The sequence below is a fragment of the Notolepis coatsorum genome (genome assembly GCF_963971535.1).
Source record: "Notolepis coatsorum genome assembly, chromosome: 6".
NCBI lineage: Eukaryota > Metazoa > Chordata > Actinopteri > Aulopiformes > Paralepididae > Notolepis > Notolepis coatsorum.
The window spans coordinates 2,132,048-2,152,646 of record NC_140170.1 but is presented as its reverse complement, the minus strand read 5'-3'; the positions used below and the strand labels follow the sequence as shown (position 1 = coordinate 2,152,646).

The 20,599-nt window shown below is 42.7% G+C and overlaps 1 protein-coding gene across 1 annotated transcript in view; it reads right to left on the bottom strand.

Annotated features, from left to right (window-relative positions):
- Positions 1–10,998: 10,998 nt before the first annotated feature.
- Positions 10,999–20,599, bottom strand: part of ptpdc1a (protein tyrosine phosphatase domain containing 1a) — a gene marked incomplete at its 5' end in the record, with an annotated part of 47,621 nt that continues 38,020 nt past the window's right edge. The window contains 4 exons of the mRNA XM_084317099.1: positions 10,999–13,159; positions 14,973–15,083; positions 18,223–18,408; positions 19,380–20,354. Coding sequence (XP_084173225.1) covers positions 13,034–13,159; positions 14,973–15,083; positions 18,223–18,408; positions 19,380–20,354 — 1,398 coding nt within the window. The 3' untranslated portion in view covers positions 10,999–13,033. The remainder of the gene's footprint in view (positions 13,160–14,972; positions 15,084–18,222; positions 18,409–19,379; positions 20,355–20,599) is intronic.

Genomic DNA, 20,599 nt, shown 5'->3' with positions numbered 1-20,599 from the left:
TATATATATATATATCCATATCTGTCTGAATATACCTGCATAATAATACTTCTATATACACCTACATATAATAACCCATATAACTCCGTATAACATGTACAATAGTGCTGTACAGTATATGGTGTATATGCATTTATATATTTATAGCATATATATATATATATATATATATATATATACATATTTGTCTGAATATACCTGCATAATAATCCTTCTATATACCTACTTATACACCTGCATATAACTTACTTATATTATAAGCCATATAACAGTGTGATAGCATGTACAATAGTGCTGTATATACCGTATATATATACATCAATATATTTATATTTACCGCATATATATATATATCCATATCTGTCTGATTATACCTGCATATGATCATTCTATATACCTACTTTTGCACCTGCATATAACCCATATAACAGTATGATAACATGTCCAATAGTGCTGTATATACCGTGTATAAGTATATGGGCTGTCCCCGACTAAGGATTTGGATAGTCGACTATGATTGGCCAAAATTTGCCGTTAGTCGACTATTAGTCGACCAAAAAAAAGTATAATTTTTAATTTTTTTTTCATTTCATTTGGACTGTGGGGGGGTGCTTAATGTCTGAAGGAGTCGACTGAAGGCTTCTTGTCCTGTGCAAAAGCATGCAATTGGTCCAATGATGGATACATCTTGATATTTGTCTAGTCTAGTGTGTTCATTAGATGGGTGAAATCCTCTTTCAGTGCCTCTGTGCCTGTTTTCTTAGGCAGTTAGTCTCTGGTATGCGTGCCATTAGCGTTAGCCACGCTTCTAGGCCTCTTTTCTTTTGGAAAGACTGATACAAAAAATAAATATATATATTTACTGTATATATATATCCATATCTGTCTGAATATACCTGTATATGATCATTCTATATACCTACTTTTGCACCTGCACATAACCCATATAACTCTGTACTATGTACAATAGCGTATATACCATATATATATCAATGAATGAATGAAAACCTTTATTTAAAATGGACACCACAGCTACATTGGACCAGTCACACTGGACAGACCAGATGTGTTGTTTGCGTGTTTATAGCACGAGTGCTAGTTTTCAACACCAGTCCATTGAGGCTTTTCTAAAAGATCAAAACAACAAAACCAGTCCGTGTCAACACATGCGAGCACTGCTGCTTTGATTTCAACCATACTTTGAGTCCTCTGCTCTGCTGTGAACTGCTCCAGGGTCAGTTTAACTGAGTCAGATTAGTTAGTACATTAGCAGTTTTTTTTACCTGGACTTTTGAAGTTACAACCTACCGTACTAAATACCAGCAAGATATGAACTAACTTAGATCAGATTCAAATTCAGATGAGATCAGATCAGATTCCTAAGCTACCTTTAAAGGAACACGCCAACATTATGGGAAACATGCTTACCGTCTTCTCCAGAGTCAGACAAGAAGATAGATACCAATTTTACCCATATTTATCTGAATATACCTGCAGATAAGCCCTCTAGGGGTGGGAATCACCAGAGGCCTCACGATACGATATTATCACGATACTTAAGTCACGATACGATAGTATTGCGATACAAAATATATTATTAGTATTGCGATATTAATATTGTGATATATTGCGATTTATTACCTTTTTTCAACTGCAAAGTAAAACTTTGTCAACATGTTTTATCTAATAAAATAAAGTGTTCAGTCTGTTCATCTCACTTCAATAATTTGTATTGCAGCAAATGGGATTTTCTCAAGCAGACAGATGCAAACACTGTAATCTGTGTTGCATGTACCTGACAAACTGAACTGTCATATTCCAACATAACTGAATGCACATAGTGTGTATGTGTGTGGACTACTGTACTATTACAGGTATTGAAATGAACAATGAAACTTAAAAAAAAAAGAAAAAAGTATCGCAATATACCCCCCCATCACTAAACCCCTCATATACTTGCTGTACACCTGCACATAACCCTTAGCTCTGTATGACAGCATGTACACTACTGCTGTATATACTCCCCCATGGTGCAGACAGAGTCGTCGTGGCCTGCGGTCACAGGATCTTTTAACCCCGCGCTCTGTACCATTTGCCTGCACAGAACTCGGAAAAACAGCCTTTTCCCATGTTGCCCCATCTATACGTGGAACGTAGTACAGAAGGAACCGAGGCTCCCGAACCGAATTCCCATTGGAGATTTTAAGCTTCTTATACGGAATATTGAAAGGGCATCCATGACGCTTTTATCCGTTTGTTCTGTACGACATCGTCATCAGGAAGGGTACAACTCTTTCAGCGGTGTAACAATGTTTATCAAACGGTGGTGAAACTTGGGTGCTGCAGTATTGAGTGCATAGACATAAGACATGTTAGTATGGTAGGCGGAGTGCATGGTAGTATAGGAGAGTAAAGAAGGTGTTTATTATTTTATTTTAATTACGGTAATTTATTTTTCTCTCCATTTCAGATATTGATTGAAGATGTGCGTTTTTTTTAATAGTCGATGGCAAAAGATTGGTGGGGATTCGGCTGTCCTGTGGTGGGAAGTTCGTTCCACCATTGTGTGGAGCAAGTGGATACGGATCAGCTAGCTAGCTGTTGGCCAAAAACACCTCTTCCGGAGTTTTAAGCTGGGCTAGTGGTCCGTATCCACTTCCATTCATTTATGCTAAGCTAGGCTAGCTTGCAGCCAGATAGCCTTCTACTGAACACACAGAGAGGAAGGAAATTGGTATCCATCTTCTTGTCTGACTCTGGGGAAGATGATAAGTGCATTTGCCATAATGTTGGCATGTTCCTTTAAGGTAAGAGTGATTCCTGTTCATAAACATTGACTGGACTGTCCTGCGCGCGTCGAGGAAGAACATGAATTCTTAAAATGAGTGTCATTCCCCTTTTAAGTCATCCAATTCCACCCACACAACGATTCAATTAGCAGATGGCGTCACCAGAGGGCGCTGTGGATCCAATTATCTCTTTTCTCACAATGAATGAAAAACAAATATAATTTAAAAAATCACCTTGATCCTTAGTGTTTTGTGTCACTCAGCAATTAGGTTTGCTACAAATGCCCCCTTTTCAACACATCACTGTGACTTGTACACATCTGTTAATTGGTCACTCTCGACGATAAATTAATTGGCTTGCACTAATTTACAAAACCTTCCTTGGTCTGACCCCTCATTTGATACACCTGTTAAAATAGTCATCTACTCTCTATAACACCAGAGCTGCTCACCATATCTCTATAACACCAGAGCTGCTCATATATCTCTATAACACCAGAGCCGCTCACATATCTCTATAACACCAGAGCTGCTCACCATATCTCTATAACACCAGAGCTGCTCACCATATCTCTATAACACCAGAGCTGCTCACCATATCTCTATAACACCAGAGCTGCTCACCATATCTCTATAACACCAGAGCTGCTCACCATATCTCTATAACACCAGAGCTGCTCACCATATCTCTATAACACCAGAGCTGCTCATATATCTCTATAACACCAGAGCTGCTCACCATATCTCTATAACACCAGAGCTGCTCACCATATCTCTATAACACCAGAGCTGCTCACCATATCTCTATAACACCAGAGCTGCTCACCATATCTCTATAACACCAGAGCTGCTCACCATATCTCTATAACACCAGAGCTGCTCACCATATCTCTATAACACCAGAGCTGCTCACCATATCTCTATAACACCAGAGCTGCTCACCATATCTCTATAACACCAGAGCTGCTCACCATATCTCTATAACACCAGAGCTGCTCACCATATCTCTATAACACCAGAGCTGCTCACATATCTCTATAACACCAGAGCTGCTCACATATCTCTATAACACCAGAGCTGCTCACCATATCTCACCAGAACTGCTCACCATATCTCTATAACACCAGAGCTGCTCACCATATCTCTATAACACCAGAGCTGCTCACCATATCTCTATAACACCAGAGCTGCTCACCATATCTCTATAACACCAGAGCTGCTCATATATCTCTATAACACCAGAGCTGCTCACCATATCTCTATAACACCAGAGCTGCTCACCATATCTCTATAACACCAGAGCTGCTCACCATATCTCTATAACACCAGAGCTGCTCACCATATCTCTATAACACCAGAGCTGCTCACCATATCTCTATAACACCAGAGCTGCTCATATATCTCTATAACACCAGAGCTGCTCACCATATCTCTATAACACCAGAGCTGCTCACCATATCTCTATAACACCAGAGCTGCTCATATATCTCTATAACACCAGAGCTGCTCACCATATCTCTATAACACCAGAGCTGCTCATATATCTCTATAACACCAGAGCTGCTCACCATATCTCTATAACACCAGAGCTGCTCACCATATCTCTATAACACCAGAGCTGCTCACCATGTCTCTATAACACCAGAGCTGCTCATATATCTCTATAACACCAGAGCTGCTCACCATATCTCTATAACACCAGAGCCGCTCACCATATCTCTATAACACCAGAGCTGCTCACCATGTCTCTATAACACCAGAGCTGCTCATATATCTCTATAACACCAGAGCCGCTCACATATCTCTATAACACCAGAGCTGCTCACCATATCTCTATAACACCAGAGCTGCTCACCATGTCTCTATAACACCAGAGCTGCTCACCATATCTCTACAACACCAGAGCTGCTCACCATATCTCTATAACACCAGAGCTGCTCACCATATCTCTATAACACCAGAGCTGCTCATATATCTCTATAACACCAGAGCTGCTCACCATATCTCTATAACACCAGAGCTGCTCACTGTATCTCTATAACACCAGAGCCGCTCACATATCTCTATAACACCAGAGCTGCTCACCATATCTCTATAACACCAGAGCCGCTCACATATCTCTATAACACCAGAGCTGCTCACCATATCTCTATAACACCAGAGCCGCTCACATATCTCTATAACACCAGAGCTGCTCACCATGTCTCTATAACACCAGAGCCGCTCACCATATCGCTATAACACCAGAGCTGCTCACATATCTCTATAACACCAGAGCTGCTCACCATATCTCTATAACACCAGAGCTGCTCACCATATCGCTATAACACCAGAGCTGCTCACCATATCTCTATAACACCAGAGCTGCTCACCATATCTCTATAACACCAGAGCCGCTCACATATCTCTATAACACCAGAGCCGCTCACCATATCGCTATAACACCAGAGCTGCTCACCATATCTCTATAACACCAGAGCTGCTCACCATATCTCTATAACACCAGAGCTGCTCACCATATCTCTATAACACCAGAGCTGCTCATATATCTCTATAACACCAGAGCTGCTCACCATATCTCTATAACACCAGAGCTGCTCACCATATCGCTATAACACCAGAGCTGCTCACCATATCTCTATAACACCAGAGCTGCTCACCATATCTCTATAACACCAGAGCTGCTCACCATATCTCTATAACACCAGAGCTGCTCACCATATCTCTATAACACCAGAGCTGCTCACCATATCTCTATAACACCAGAGCTGCTCACCATATCTCTATAACACCAGAGCTGCTCACCATATCTCTATAACACCAGAGCTGCTCACCATATCTCTATAACACCAGAGCTGCTCACCATATCTCTATAACACCAGAGCTGCTCACCATATCTCTATAACACCAGAGCTGCTCACCATATCTCTATAACACCAGAGCTGCTCACCATATCTCTATAACACCAGAGCTGCTCACCATATCTCTATAACACCAGAGCTGCTCACCATATCTCTATAACACCAGAGCTGCTCACCATATCGCTATAACACCAGAGCTGCTCACCATATCTCTATAACACCAGAGCTGCTCACCATATCTCTATAACACCAGAGCTGCTCACCATATCGCTATAACACCAGAGCTGCTCACCATATCTCTATAACACCAGAGCTGCTCACCATATCTCTATAACACCAGAGCTGCTCACCATATATATAACACCAGAGCTGCTCACCATATCTCTATAACACCAGAGCTGCTCACCATATCTCTATAACACCAGAGCTGCTCACCATATCTCTATAACACCAGAGCTGCTCACCATATCTCTATAACACCAGAGCTGCTCACCATATCTCTATAACACCAGAGCTGCTCACCATATCTCTATAACACCAGAGCTGCTCACCATATATATAACACCAGAGCTGCTCACCATATCTCTATAACACCAGAGCTGCTCACCATATCTCTATAACACCAGAGCTGCTCACCATATCTCTATAACACCAGAGCTGCTCACCATATCTCTATAACAGCAGAGCTGCTCACCATATCTCTATAACACCAGAGCTGCTCACCATGTCTCTATAACACCAGAGCTGCTCACCATATCTCTATAACACCAGAGCTGCTCACCATATCTCTATAACACCAGAGCTTAGGGCTGGGCGATATGGAAAAAAATCATATCGCGATAACGATATGATAATTTTATTTTATTTCTCGATATCGATAATTATCGAATTGTTATAAGTATAAAAAAAATAAAAAAAAATATTTTTTTTTTATTATTTTTTTAACAACAGATGTATGTTTATTTTGCAGCAATTCTTTGTCATTGCCGCCATCTTTAGTGTTACATCCCCTCACACTCCAGTTCTCAGGCTGCAGCTGGTTTAAAAGCTAAAGTAAACCGGCTTCTCTGCTGGCTGTGGCTCCAGAGGAGTTGAACAGTTCTGGCTCTGCTAGTTTATTTTCGATCTTTTGGCGCTTTTTTGGTGGACAAACCACCGCACATGTGCACTGTGACTCGTGACTGGAGGCTAGTTCTGCTAGCACACATAGCCTACTGTGTACAGACTGTTTCAAAATGTATTTTAAATTAGAAAGCAAACAAAATAAATGGACAAGAGAAAAAGAAATCTGAATTTGGTCAGTATTGTCATTTGGACAAGCAAAGCCATTACTTTAAGTTGCAGGCAAGAAAGACAAGTCTGTCCACTGTCTCTGGTTTTAAAACTGCCTTGTTGCAGGTAGAAAAAAAAAAAAAAAAAAAAAAACGATTTTTCGATTTTTTTTTTATTTCGATATTCGATATAGATTATTAAAATATATCGCGATATTTATCGTTATCGTTATATCGCCCAGCCCTACCAGAGCTGCTCACCATATCTCTATAACACCAGAGCTGCTCACCATATCTCTATAACACCAGAGCTGCTCACCATATCTCTATAACACCAGAGCTGCTCACCATATCTCTATAACACCAGAGCTGCTCACCATATCTCTATAACACCAGAGCTGCTCACCATATCTCTATAACACCAGAGCTGCTCACCATATCTCTATAACACCAGAGCTGCTCACCATATCTCTATAACACCAGAGCTGCTCACCATATCTCCATAACACCATATAGATAATTCCCAGTGTTAACACTTCCTTCGGTCAATCCTCCTTCCAGTTTGCTGCTCCCAGCAGTTGGAACAAGATGCAAAATACTTTGAAAATGGACAGATTGATCCCCCTTCACTACTTTTAAGGACTCTATCATCTATATGTTGTTTACACACCTGCAACTGTCACCCAGCCTTTTAACTGTAATCTGTCTGTTCTGCTGCATGCGTTACATACTTTGTAATTTTATTTGGTTGTTTGTTTGATGTGTGTTTAAATTATTTCCCTTACCACTGTGATGTCTGTCTATTTTCTATTTAATTTTATTTATTTTTCCTCTTTCCCAGTTACCCTTCGAGAAGCCCTCTTGTCCTCTCGCCAGGCCATAAATACGAATTTGTTCTTAATTGACCTGCCTGGTTAAATAAAAATAATAAAATAAAAAGAGCATTTTATTTCTGTAAAAAAAAAAATGATCAAAACCACACAGTTTGCGTTAATCATGTTTAATTCTTCAATAAATAAGCCTCCTGTAACAATGAAAAAATAGTGCCTTTTTGAAAAGTCCCACAGTAATATCGTCTCGTTTCCTCATATGAACCAGAGCAGATTAACATCGTCAGTCTTCCGCATTCAGTGTGTGTCTCTGGAGACACCGAGGTCTGAACCGGGGGTCGACAGCTACAGACAACGAGCATGGACATCTACAGTAGGGCTGCACGCATTTTACAATAAACCTCTGTGGGGCTGCTTAATTTTTTTTTTTATTATAATCGCAAATTTAATCGCAATTGCAATATCTGTCAGAAAAATCACAATTCGATTATTTCCCAAAATCGTGCAGCCCTAATCTACAGACAACAAGCATGGACATCTACAGACTGATGAGCAAGAACCTCTACAGACAACAAGCAGACTTCTTCTCGTCGTGTCCGCAAGACAGTCAATTACAAGGCTTGGCTATATATGTTGTGCTATAGGTGAGTGGAAACGGGGGCTGAGTGAGGTTAGGGTTCCAGAGATCAGAGCTTTAGTGATGTCAGAGACAAAGGCATTTTAACCCTTTCACTACCACACTACAGAAGGTTAACCTTTTCGCTACCACACTACAGACAGTTAACCTTGAAAGGGTTAACCTTCTGTATAGTGTGGCAGTGAAAGGGTTAACCTTCTGTAAAAGGGTTAAACTGAGGCAGACGAGAGTGGAGGCAGGTTTATGTTCTATGACTTCATGTACAGTACGTCATTACTTTAGGGCGACAATACACACTCAATTGATTATATTCACACGGCGGGCATTTTCCAAAATGGCCGCTGTGTGACTATGGCCGATGGACGGCGTTGTAGGTCACATGGGAATCTTAAGAGGTTAACCAACACCACCTTTTGCTGACCGAGTGCAAGCGGTTTGTTTTCGAGTACTGGAATGAGTCTGATGTTGACCTTTATTGACAGCTATTCTATTCTGGAGAAGAAAATCCTTTATACATTTAAAATGCCTCCCTATCTGACATCCTGGTCCCATAACGCCTCCCTATCTGACACCCAGGTCCCATAATGCCCCCTTATCTGACATCCTGGTCCCATAACGCCCCCCCCCCCCCCCTATCTGACATCCTGGTCCCATAACACCTCCCTATCTGACATCCTGGTCCCATAACGCCTCCCTATATGACACCCAGGTCCCATAATGCCCACCTATCTGACATCCTGGTCCCATAACGCCTCCCTATCTGACATCCTGTTCCCATAACGCCCCCCTATTGGACACCCAGGTCCCATAATGCTTCCCTATCTGACATCCTGGTCCAATAAGGTCTCCCTATCTGACATCCAGGTCCCATAATGCCCCCTATCTGACATCCAGGTCCCATAATGCTTCCCTATCTGACACCCAGGTCCCATAATGCCCCCCTATCTGACGTCCATGTTCCATAATGCCCCCCTATCCGACATCCATGTTCCATAATGCTTCCCTATCTGACATCCAGGTCCCATAATGCCTCCCTATCCGACATCCATGTTCCATAATGTCCCCCTATCTGATGTCCATGTTCCATAACACCCCTCTATCTGGTGTCCATGTTCCATAACGCCCGCCTATCTGATGTCCATGTTCCATAATCTGATGTCCAGGTCTCATAACGCCCCTCTATCTGATGTCCATGTTCCATAATGCCCCATATCTGATGTCCATGTTCCATAATGCCCCATATCTAACGTCCAGCTCCGATAATGCCCCCCTATCTGACATTCAGCTCCGATAATGCCCCCCTATCTGACATTCAGCTCCGATAATGCCCCCCTATCTGACATTCAGCTCCGATAATGCCCCCCTATCTGACATTCAGCTCCGATAATGCCTCCCTATCTGACATTCAGCTCCCATAATGCCCCCCTATCAGACGTCCAGCTCCCATAACGCTCCCTCAACCTCCTACACCCAATGGGAATTACATTTTCAGCTGACTCAATGTTATTTTTCGTTTATCATGGGCAACTATGAAATTCTCAACCTTTAAAGTTTCTATTCGGCTCAGTGTATTGGATGAATTTAAGCATGCGTGTCAAATGAAGGCTTCTAACAATGGGTCAAATATCTTTATCAAATTAAATGGATTCAGATGTATACAAATTGAACCTTGTACTACTAAGTGTGTATAAATTAAACATTACAAAAAGTAAAAACTTTCTTTGCTAAAAAGGGATGTTTCCCCCCCCCTGTTTCTGAAGTGGGATTTGGGATTGTGATTGTGCTTCACTGCATGTGGGCTCCTCTCTGGTTCCAGTCAAGTTGTTGTCCTGATATTAAAACAATGATAATAAATTAAATAAACTAGCCGATACCCGATGCTGGTACACCTGTAGTTACGATGCATATTCACGCCACCCGGATACTCCCTTCGATTCCTGTCGTCAAGAACACCATCTCTGTCCCTGCTCTATCGCTGTCTATCCATCCCAACATCTGTCCCTGCTCTATCGCTGTCTATCCAGCACAACATCTGTCCCTGCTCTATCGCTATCTATCCATCCCAACATCTGTCTGGGGCAGCACCAGTCCAAGATCTTTCCTTCTCTTTCTTATTATTGTCATTTAGGACAACGACACCGATTGAGATGCAAATCCGCTGTAAACCAGGTCATTTGCACTTTGATAATAGTAGCATCGCAAATGCATGTTAATCTATGGGGGAGAGAAAATCCTTACATACTTCACACTGTGTATCTTCCTCATATCTTTATATCGAGTTAATTATATTGTTTACAGTTTATATTTTTTCCCCAGATCTAATTTAATTGCCTAGATTTATGTCTTTCTACTATTACCCTGCCCATACCTGTACCTCCCCTCCCCCATGCTGCTATGACGCCCGAATTTCCCCAAGGGGATCAATAATAATAATAATAATAGATTTTATTTGTAATAAAGGAATATCTTATCTCACCTTATCTTATAATCTTAAGACAAAGAAAGAAAGAACCTTGCATTGTGTAATCTAAGCTATATTCTTCAAGGCAAACGCTAAAAAAAAAAAAAAAAAAAAAAAGAGAATATTTCAATAAATAAGACACATTGTAGCTTTTGTACGGTGTAAAAAAAATAAAAATAAAAATAAAAACAAAAACATTTTGGTTTTAAGTTGAAATGGACCGACAGCTTGGACCGCCGGACGGGAAACACACTCCAACAAGTTGAACGTTACATTCATTTCATGAATAATCGTATTCCAGTCGCTCGAGGCCATCGGTAGGCCTGGCCCCGACTAAGGATTTGTATAGTCGACTTTGATTGGCCGAAATTTGCCGATAGTCTACCCCCCTGAATGCAAAAAAATATATATACCGGTATATATATTTAAAACATTTAAATTGTTTGGGGGGATCATTCCATTTGGGCTGTGGGGGTGCTTAATGTCTGAAGAAGTCGACTGAAGGCTTCTTGTCCTCTGGGAAAACATGCAATTGGTCCACTGATGGATACATCTTGATATGTCTAGTGTGTGAAATCCTCTTTCAGTGCCTCTGTGCCCGTTTTCTTAGGCAGTTAGCCTCGCTGGTATGTGCGCCCTTAGCGTTAGCCACGCTTCTAGGCCTCTTTGCTTTAGGAAAGAATGATTTTTACATAAAAAATAAATAGTTTTTTTTTTTTGCATTCGATTAAGAGGTTGGCAGTCGACCAAGGCTCCTTTCGATCGATTAGTCGACTATTCGACGAGTCGGGGTCAGCCCTAATTCATTTCATGAAGAATCTTATTCCAGCCGCTCGAGACCATCGGTTAAGAAAAGTAAACTGAAGACAATCCTTCACAGGTAAAATACAGTAGATGAGAGACACTTATTATAATAAAAACATTTCAAACCAAGCAGTGTGGCACGTTGTCATACATGGCAGTGCTTCGTTAAAGAGTCTATAAATAGCAACGACGGAGGAAACTTGTAACGTTTTGATGTCGAAATGACATCGAGTCTTAAAACACACGAATAAAGCCATTAAAGGAAATGTCAGTGGAACACAGTAGTTTCTGAGGAGCAGGTTACAATAAAACGCAGGTTAATTAGGCTGCGTTCACTCTGCAGGCCTTAGTGCTCGATTATGATTCAGTGCTCAGATCCGATTTCTTTTGTTTGGCTGTTCACATTATTATTATAAATTCTTAATTATTTTTTGCCAATATCAGATTCCAGTGTGAACTGGTCACGCTCCGGAACTGACCCGCATGCGCAAATGAACAATAACGATGATGGATGTAAACATTTATGGAAGTGTCAATCTAGAGTGACGTAAAAGTCACATTAAATTCACACGACTGTTCAGACTAAGGTCACATCAGAAATAAATCAGACCTGTAAAGAAGATGTATGTAAACATGGAGGACACTGAAGTCACAGTGTTTGATTTGATTGATTGAAAATGTTATTAACAGATTGCAGAATGGGGTACAACTAGGGATGCTCGATATTGGCTTTTTTACCGATACCGATATACCGTTATTGTCCAACTCTTAATTTCCGATACCGATATCAACCAATATCAACCGATACCGATATATGCAGGGTTTCCCCCCCCAAAAAACGGAATAATTTCAGGTAATTAACATTACATATCTCTTGTTGTGGAATTAACACAACAGTATGCATACTTTTGACAATAAATAAAATCTGAATTTGTTCTTACTTGCTTGCCTGGGTAAATAAAGGTTAAATAAATAAAGTTTTTTTTCGAAAACCGATACAGATATTTTCCGATATCACACTTGAATGCCAATATCGGCCGATATTATCGATAGGCCGATAATATCGGACATCCCTAGGCACAACACATTCTGTGTATGGTTTAATGTCAAAGGTTACGTTGAATGCAGTGGAGGCTAATTAAAACAAAATCAGACCTCCATCTGATTCAGGACCACATTATGAAAGTGGGCCAAATCCGGAATTGAAAAAAAAATCAGATTCCAATGCGATTTGTGCCGTTCACACACCGTTATGAACTATGAACAATTTACCCGTTAATTAAATGAACTAAAACAGATCTGAGATCACATAATGAGCCACCCCCTGCCTGCAGTGTGAACATAGCCGACGAGGAACACAGGGCTGGTCTGGGATCAGCGTTAGGAGGAGGAGTCGTCCTCGCCGTCACCCGCCGCGGCGTTCTCCCGCATCTCATGCAGAACCGGCGTCAGGATCGCTTTCAAAGTCCGGTACAAAGAGCGGCTGTTCTCCGAGGCTGTGTGGATCTTTTGAGAGAGGAAAGAGGTGGGGGGAGGGGGGGGGGGGGGGGGGGGGGGGGGTGATCAACGTGGCTGACCTTCTCCCTGACCTCTTAACAGGCCAACGCACGACGCCGACGGCGGCCTGTCGGCAGAGCTCCACCGGGGGTGTCCGTGGTTCAGGCCAAATACCGACAGCGATTGTTCAAAACAGAGCCCCCGTCTTCAGACAATTGCCCTGCTATGATAATAATAATAATCATAACTACCTCATACTATAGTCTACTCATATAACTCTGTATGATAGCATGTACAATAGTGCTGTATATACCATATATACCGGTATATATATATATATACAGCATATATATATATATATGTCTGAATATACCTGCATATAATCCTTCTATATACCTACTTATACACCTTCATATAACCCATATAACTCTGTATGATAGCATGTACAAAAGTGCTGTATATACCATATATATATATATATATATTAGGGCTGTCCCCGACTAAGGATTTGGATAGTCGACTTTGATTGGTCGAAATTAGTATAATTTATTTATATATTTTTTTTGTATCATTCCATTTGGGCTGTGGGGGTGCTTAATGTCTGAAGGAGTCGACTGAAGGCTTCTTGTTCTCTGCGAAAGCATGCAATTGGTCCACTGATGGATACATCTTGATAGTTGTCTAGTCTAGTGTGTTCATTAGATGGGTGAAATCCTCTTTCAGTGCCTCTGTGCCTGTTTTCTTAGGCAGTTAGCCTCTGGTATCCGTGCCATTAGCGTTAGCCACGCTTCTAGGCCTCTTTTCTTTTGGAAAGAATGATGCATTTTCTTTTTATATAAAAGAAAAAAGAAAATATATATATATATTTCTTTTTTTGCATTCGACTAAGGTTGGCAGTCGACTACGGCTCCTTTCGATCGATTAGTCGACTAATCGACTAATAGGGGTCAGCCCTAATATATATATATATATATATATCTATACATTTACCATATATATATCCATATCTGTCTGAATATACCTGCATATAATCCTTCTATATACCTACTTATACACCTGCATATAACCCATATAACTCTGTATGATAGCATGTACAATAATGCTGTATTATATACCGTATATATATTTATATTTACAGCATATATATCTATCCACAACTGTCTGTACATACCTACATATAATCCTTTTTCCATATCTGTAGATACTATATGTATATCTGTACATATCCCTTACCTACTCTTACTAGTTACACTGCTGGCCAGTATGACTTACTACCATAGTGTCTTTATACCTGTATCACTGTACATATTAATACTACAACTCATACATACATCTGATTAGCACTATTACTCAGTAGTACTAATTTATATACGTTATATCCAGTTTAATCACCTGTACATTACTATTGCACTTTACTGTTACATTTACTCTCTGGTTGGATGCCAAACTTCTTCTTGTTGTACTGTACTTGTGCTGCATGATGACAATACATTTTAATCTAATAATGAGTGTATCATGAGTCTAATTAGCTGAAATCTATTTGTTCTTTAAACAAAAGTCCTTTCTTTTGTTCACTTGGCAAAACCTGAACTGTATAAAAAGTCAGAAACGCATAAAATGGCACTTGACTTATCTCAAGCCCCACCCTCTTTTCTTGATCGTCCAATCACAAGCGGTGCTTCCAGAAAAGGGTCTCGAGACGGGTCAATTATAACATCCGTCCGCTGATACATCAGTGGCACATCCCTGAATCACTGGTTGATTTAATTCATTCATAATAATAATAATTATTATCATTATTAATGATGTAATGATGACTCACCTTAGTAAAGACTTGTATTGTTTGGTTAAGAAAAGCGTCCTCCACCTCCCCTGGAGCCGTCAGGAGACGGGCAGCGCAATCCAGGATGCAGAGCAGAGTCAGCCTGTGGCCCTGATGAATGAATGAATACAGAGTCAGCCTGTGGCCCTGATGAATGAATGAATACAGAGTCAGCCTGTGGCCCTGATGAATGAATGAATACAGAGTCAGCCTGTGGCCCTGATGAATGAATGAATACACAGCAGTCAGCCTGTGGCCCTGATGAATGAATGAATACAGAGTCAGCCTGTGGCCCTGATGAATGAATGAATACACAGCAGTCAGCCTGTGGCCCTGATGAATGAATGAATACACAGCAGTCAGCCTGTGGCCCTGATGAATGAATGAATACACAGCAGTCAGCCTGTGGCCCTGATGAATGAATGAATACAGAGCATGTGACCACATCACTCCTGTCCTCCACTCTCTCCACTGGCTCCCGATTAAGCAACGTATACAGTTCAAATGATTACTCCTCACCTTCAAAGCCCTCCAGTTTCCCTTACTCACCTCCCGACTACCTTCCCTCCCCTACTGGCTCTTGTATTTTGTTGTCTGTTACTGGGGCCCTGTTCTTGTGTATTCATATTGTTCCCCGTTTCACTGTGGTTCTATGTTTCTTTGTTTTTCTTTTTGCCTATTGTCAGCGACTTTTTGAGAAGCGCTTTACAAAATAAATGAATTATTATTATTATTAGAGAAGTCAGCCTGTGGCCCCGAATGAATGAATGAATGAATGAATACACAGCAGTCAACCTATGGCCCAGAATGAATTAATGAATGAATGAATACACAGCAGTCAACCTGTAGCCCTGAATGAATGAATGAATGAATACAGAATACAGATGAAACAAGCATTTCATCATAAAGTATTCTGTATTTTATTATGACAAATAATAAACAAAGTTGAACCTTGAAACAGAGCAGAGTCAACCTGTGAACCTGTGGAAGAATGAATGAATACAGAGCAGAGTCAACCTGTGAACCTGTGGAAGAATGAATGAATGACCTTTGAAGTGGCCTCTCCAGTCACAGGACACGACATGCTTCACGGTGCAGAGGGTCACCTGCCTCCTCACCGTGTGTGGCAGCCAGCCCTGGCTGAAGTGGAGCGTGGTCAGACACACACAGTGGAGCGTGGTCAGACACACACAGTGGAGCGTGGTCAGACACACACAGTGGAGCGTGGTCAGACACACACAGTGGAGCGTGGTCAGACACACACAGTGGAGCGTGGTCAGACACACACAGTGGAGCGTGGTCAGACACACACAGTGGAGCGTGGTCAGACACACACAGTGGAGCGTGGTCAGACACACACAGTGGAGCGTGGTCAGACACACACAATGGAGCGTGGTCAGACACACACAGTGGAGCGTGGTCAGACACACACAGTGGAGCGTGGTCAGACACACACAATGGAGTGTGGTCAGACACACACAATGGAGCGTGGTCAGACACACACAGTGGAGCGTGGTCAGACACACACAGTGGAGCATGGTCAGACACACACAGTGGATGAAAGACAGGAGAAAAGGCTTGATATCAGCCAATTAAGGACAGGGATGATGAGGTGCCTTGAAACCTGACTGGAATTTGGCCAGGAGCGTGGTACGATAGACACCCTCCTACGAAAGAACCCTGGGTTCTTTAAAGGTACAAGACGGTCAGGGCCATAAATATCTGGACACATAATATATCAAGACAATGGATTTTAAATGAGTCAATCAAGATGTGCTTCAAGTGCAGATATAGAGCCACTATTTGTTTAAATTGCATATTCCACCTCTGTGAGATAAACAAAAAAAATCTAAACGTTCGTTTTTAGTGGCGAAATAAAGAAAGAATACTTTTGTTACAGCAACTTCCTGTGATCACTTGACTCGCTATGATCCATTATAATCAATCATGGAAAAACAGCCTTGTGAGCCGAGAGGATTGTAAATAACAGTGTGAGAACGAGAGGATTGTAAATAACAGTGTAAGAACGAGAGGATTGTAAATTATAGCGTGAGAACGAGAGGATTGTAAATAACAGAACGAGAGGATTGTAAATTATAGCGTGAGAACGAGAGGATTGTAAATAACAGAACGAGAGGATTGTAAATTATAGTGTGAGAACGAGAGGATTGTAAATAACAGCGTGAACGAGAGGATTGTAAATTACAGTGTGAGAACGAGAGGATTGTAAATAACAGCGTGAACGAGGATTGTAAATTACAGTGTGAGAACGAGAGGATTGTAAATAACAGTGTGAGAACGAGGATTCTAAATAACAGCGTGAGAACGAGAGGATTGTAAATAACAGTGTGAGAACGAGAGGATTGTAAATTACAGTGTGAGGAACGAGATGATTGTAAATTACAGTGTGAGAATGAGAGGATTGTAAATAACAGTGTGAGAACGAGAGGATTGTAAATTACAGTGTGAGAATGAGAGGATTGTAAATAACAGTGAGAACGAGAGGATTGTAAATTATAGCGTGAGAACGAGAGGATTGTAAATAACAGAACGAGAGGATTGTAAATTATAGCGTGAGAACGAGAGGATTGTAAATAACAGAACGAGAGGATTGTAAATAACAGCGTGAGAACGAGAGGATTGTAAATTATAGCGTGAGAACGAGAGAATTGTAAATAACAGAACGAGATGATTGTAAATAACAGTGTGAGAACGAGAGGATTGTAAATAACAGCGTGAGAACGAGAGGATTGTAAATTATAGCGTGAGAACGAGAGGATTGTAAATAACAGAACGAGATGATTGTAAATAACAGTGTGAGAACGAGAGGATTGTAAATAACAGAGAAAGCTTGCGCCGCTTTGGCCACGTTGAATTCCTAATAGATGACGGTGCACGCATCGCCTTTTGGTTAAAAACTCAAAAGTCCCAAACGGAAAGAAAATTCTGATTTCGGTTGTAGTTGAGACGCAACATTTGGATGCAAAACCGCCATTGTCGGTTCCTATTTAAGGGGAGCGGCCATTTGAATGAAAAACGTATCGACCAACAAACGCCATTGTGTGGCACAGGGGTCGGCTATAGTTTGAGTGGTTGTTTGTTCTACCGGTTGAAAGTACCGTCTGGGACTTTTTGTGAGGGAAGTGGCCAGAATACGGAAGGAGCCGGAACTGTGTTCCGAATACTATTGTGGGCGGAGCTCCAGTTTGATTACATTGCGGCAGAACGTTTGACCTGCTCGTGAGATTACCTTTTCCAGAGAGTCCAGTGCATGCTGGGGGTTGTAGTCCTTCTCACTGAGGGCCTGCATGTCTTCACTGCTGATGACGGGCTCTTTGAGCTGCTCAAGCCAAGACCACATGAGACCAGACAGGACCAGAGGGTTTCTCTCCAGGCACATCCTCTCCCAGGCCCCCTCCCTGGAGTTCAGCTCCGTCTGGAAACCAACAAGATGTTTGTTAACACGCTCTTTTCCCACAAAATGATCACGCAAAAATTTGAATTCTGTCGTGGATGTACCAGAGGAATAATTTGCTGGTCATAGTTGGTTGTTTATTAGGTCAAATAGGAGATTGGCTTCAGAAGACCAAACTGGAAGTCCTGGCCTGGCCTGGGACTCCGGAAGTGGCTCCCAGAATAAAAGTGTACGTCGATATTTATACTTGACCGAAGGGGGTGGGGTTAACCAGGTAGTAGGTGGGATAGGAGGATGAGACATGGGGGGCGGGGTCAAAGGGAGGAGCTGGAGCAAGGTGAAGGAGGGAGGGGGGTGAAATGTGGACAGGATGTCAAGGTGAGAGACAAAGGAGTGTATTGGAGGGAGGAGGGAGAGACACAAAGGATGGAACCGGAAGGGCGATGGTGAAGGTGGAAGGAGGGGTGAGACATGAAGGTGGGACAGGAGATGACACAAAGGAGAGGACGTCTACCACAATTCCCTCTGACAGGGTTCCCACAGACATTGCAAAATGAGATTCAATGACTTTCAAGTACTTTTCCAAGCACCATTTTTCATTTAAAAAAAAAAGGATGCAATTCACTTTTAAATGCTGTTCTTTATAGAAAAAAAAATCTGATCCAATATTTATGGCTTAAAACCAATTTCCGACAATTAGACTTTAAATTAAAAAAAATTATATTTCTTGATTGAGAAATGTTTTATCATGGATGAACAAAACTTTCAATGCGAATGGTTGATTTGAATTTCAAGGACTTTTAAGCACCTTGTTAAAAATAATTCAGTTTTCAAGGAATTCCAGGCCTTGATTTTCTTTTAGCCAAAAATCAAGCACTTTAAGCGCTTCAAGGACCTTGTGCGAACCCTGCTCCGAATCATATCACAATTGCAAAAGAATGGGGAATATATATTTTTTTTGCCCAGGCCTACTACTGCCAGCCGCACCCTACCTGCCACACGGAGACATTGTGCCCGAGGTCCTGGTCGTCCAGGTCCATCGCCAGCGCTCTGGCCACCAGCAGGCGGCGGGCCTCAGGGCAGAGCTCTGCCTGGAGCCAGATGAAGGGAATCTCATTCAGCACCTCCTCCGTCTCGTTCCCCTCGTCCAAGCCGCCTCCCCCGGCGGAGCGGGCCACTCCCCCCCCGGGAGCCTCGCCCTCAGCCGCCACCGAGAAGAGCGACCGCGTGGCGGTGAGCTGTTGTCGCCCGTCCCTGCCGCCGCCGCCGCCGCTCTCCTCCGAGCGGACGGTGGACAGACTGCGCCAGTCCTTGTTGAGCCACTTTTGGCTTTGAAAAAAGAGGTCTCCGGTGTCTTCTAGGTTCCCCTGCCGTGACCTCCGCAGGCCGACGCGGCCAGAGGGAGGGTCCTGAGCGGTGCCGACGACCGTGTCCCGGAAGGGGGGGAGGTCAGGGCGTCCGGGAGGGAGACCGGCGGCGAGGCTGTCCTGAGATAGGTAATGTCTGTTCAGGCGGCGGGCGACCGGCGGCGCGTCGCCCAGAGGAGGGTTCCCCGCGTGGCTCCGTCCGGGTCCCAGCGTGTTCAGGGCGGAGTCGCTGTAACTGAGGCTCTTCCTGACGGAAGGAGGAGGCTTCAGGGAGGCGGGTTCTACGGCGGCCTGTCGCCTCCACAGGGGCTCCATCTCGTTGTCACTAGTGAGGGGTCGGTCATGATGCCGCTCGCGAGGAGGGCGGCCAGAGCGCGGCGGCGGCTCCGGCGGGTCGAGAGGGCAGGACGGGGGTCGAGGCCACGGCACCACCGGGATGCCCTTCCCTCTCATCTCGTTCCCCAGTTGCTGCAGGGCCTGCTGGGACACCGTCTTCTCCACCTCCGCCGTGAGGTCGGGGATCTCCAGCACCTCGTCCTCCACCAGCACCTGGCGGTTGGCGGCGATGTCCAGGAGGAGGCCGCACACCAGCTGCACCACCTGTAGAGAGCCATATGAGTGTTTTTAGTTATAATTATTGAAGGAAAATGTGAATATTAATTGAAAGCAGATTATTATGAGTTATTATTGTCAGATGTTTTTTTTTGTATCCACTTTTTCTCCTGTTTTTCTATTTTTCTCCCATCCCAATTCCACTGTGCCAATTCTTCCCTCCCCTGTCTTGAACGTTGCTCGCATATGCCCCCCACTGGCCGGTTGTAGGGAGGATAGAAGCCTTGCATCAC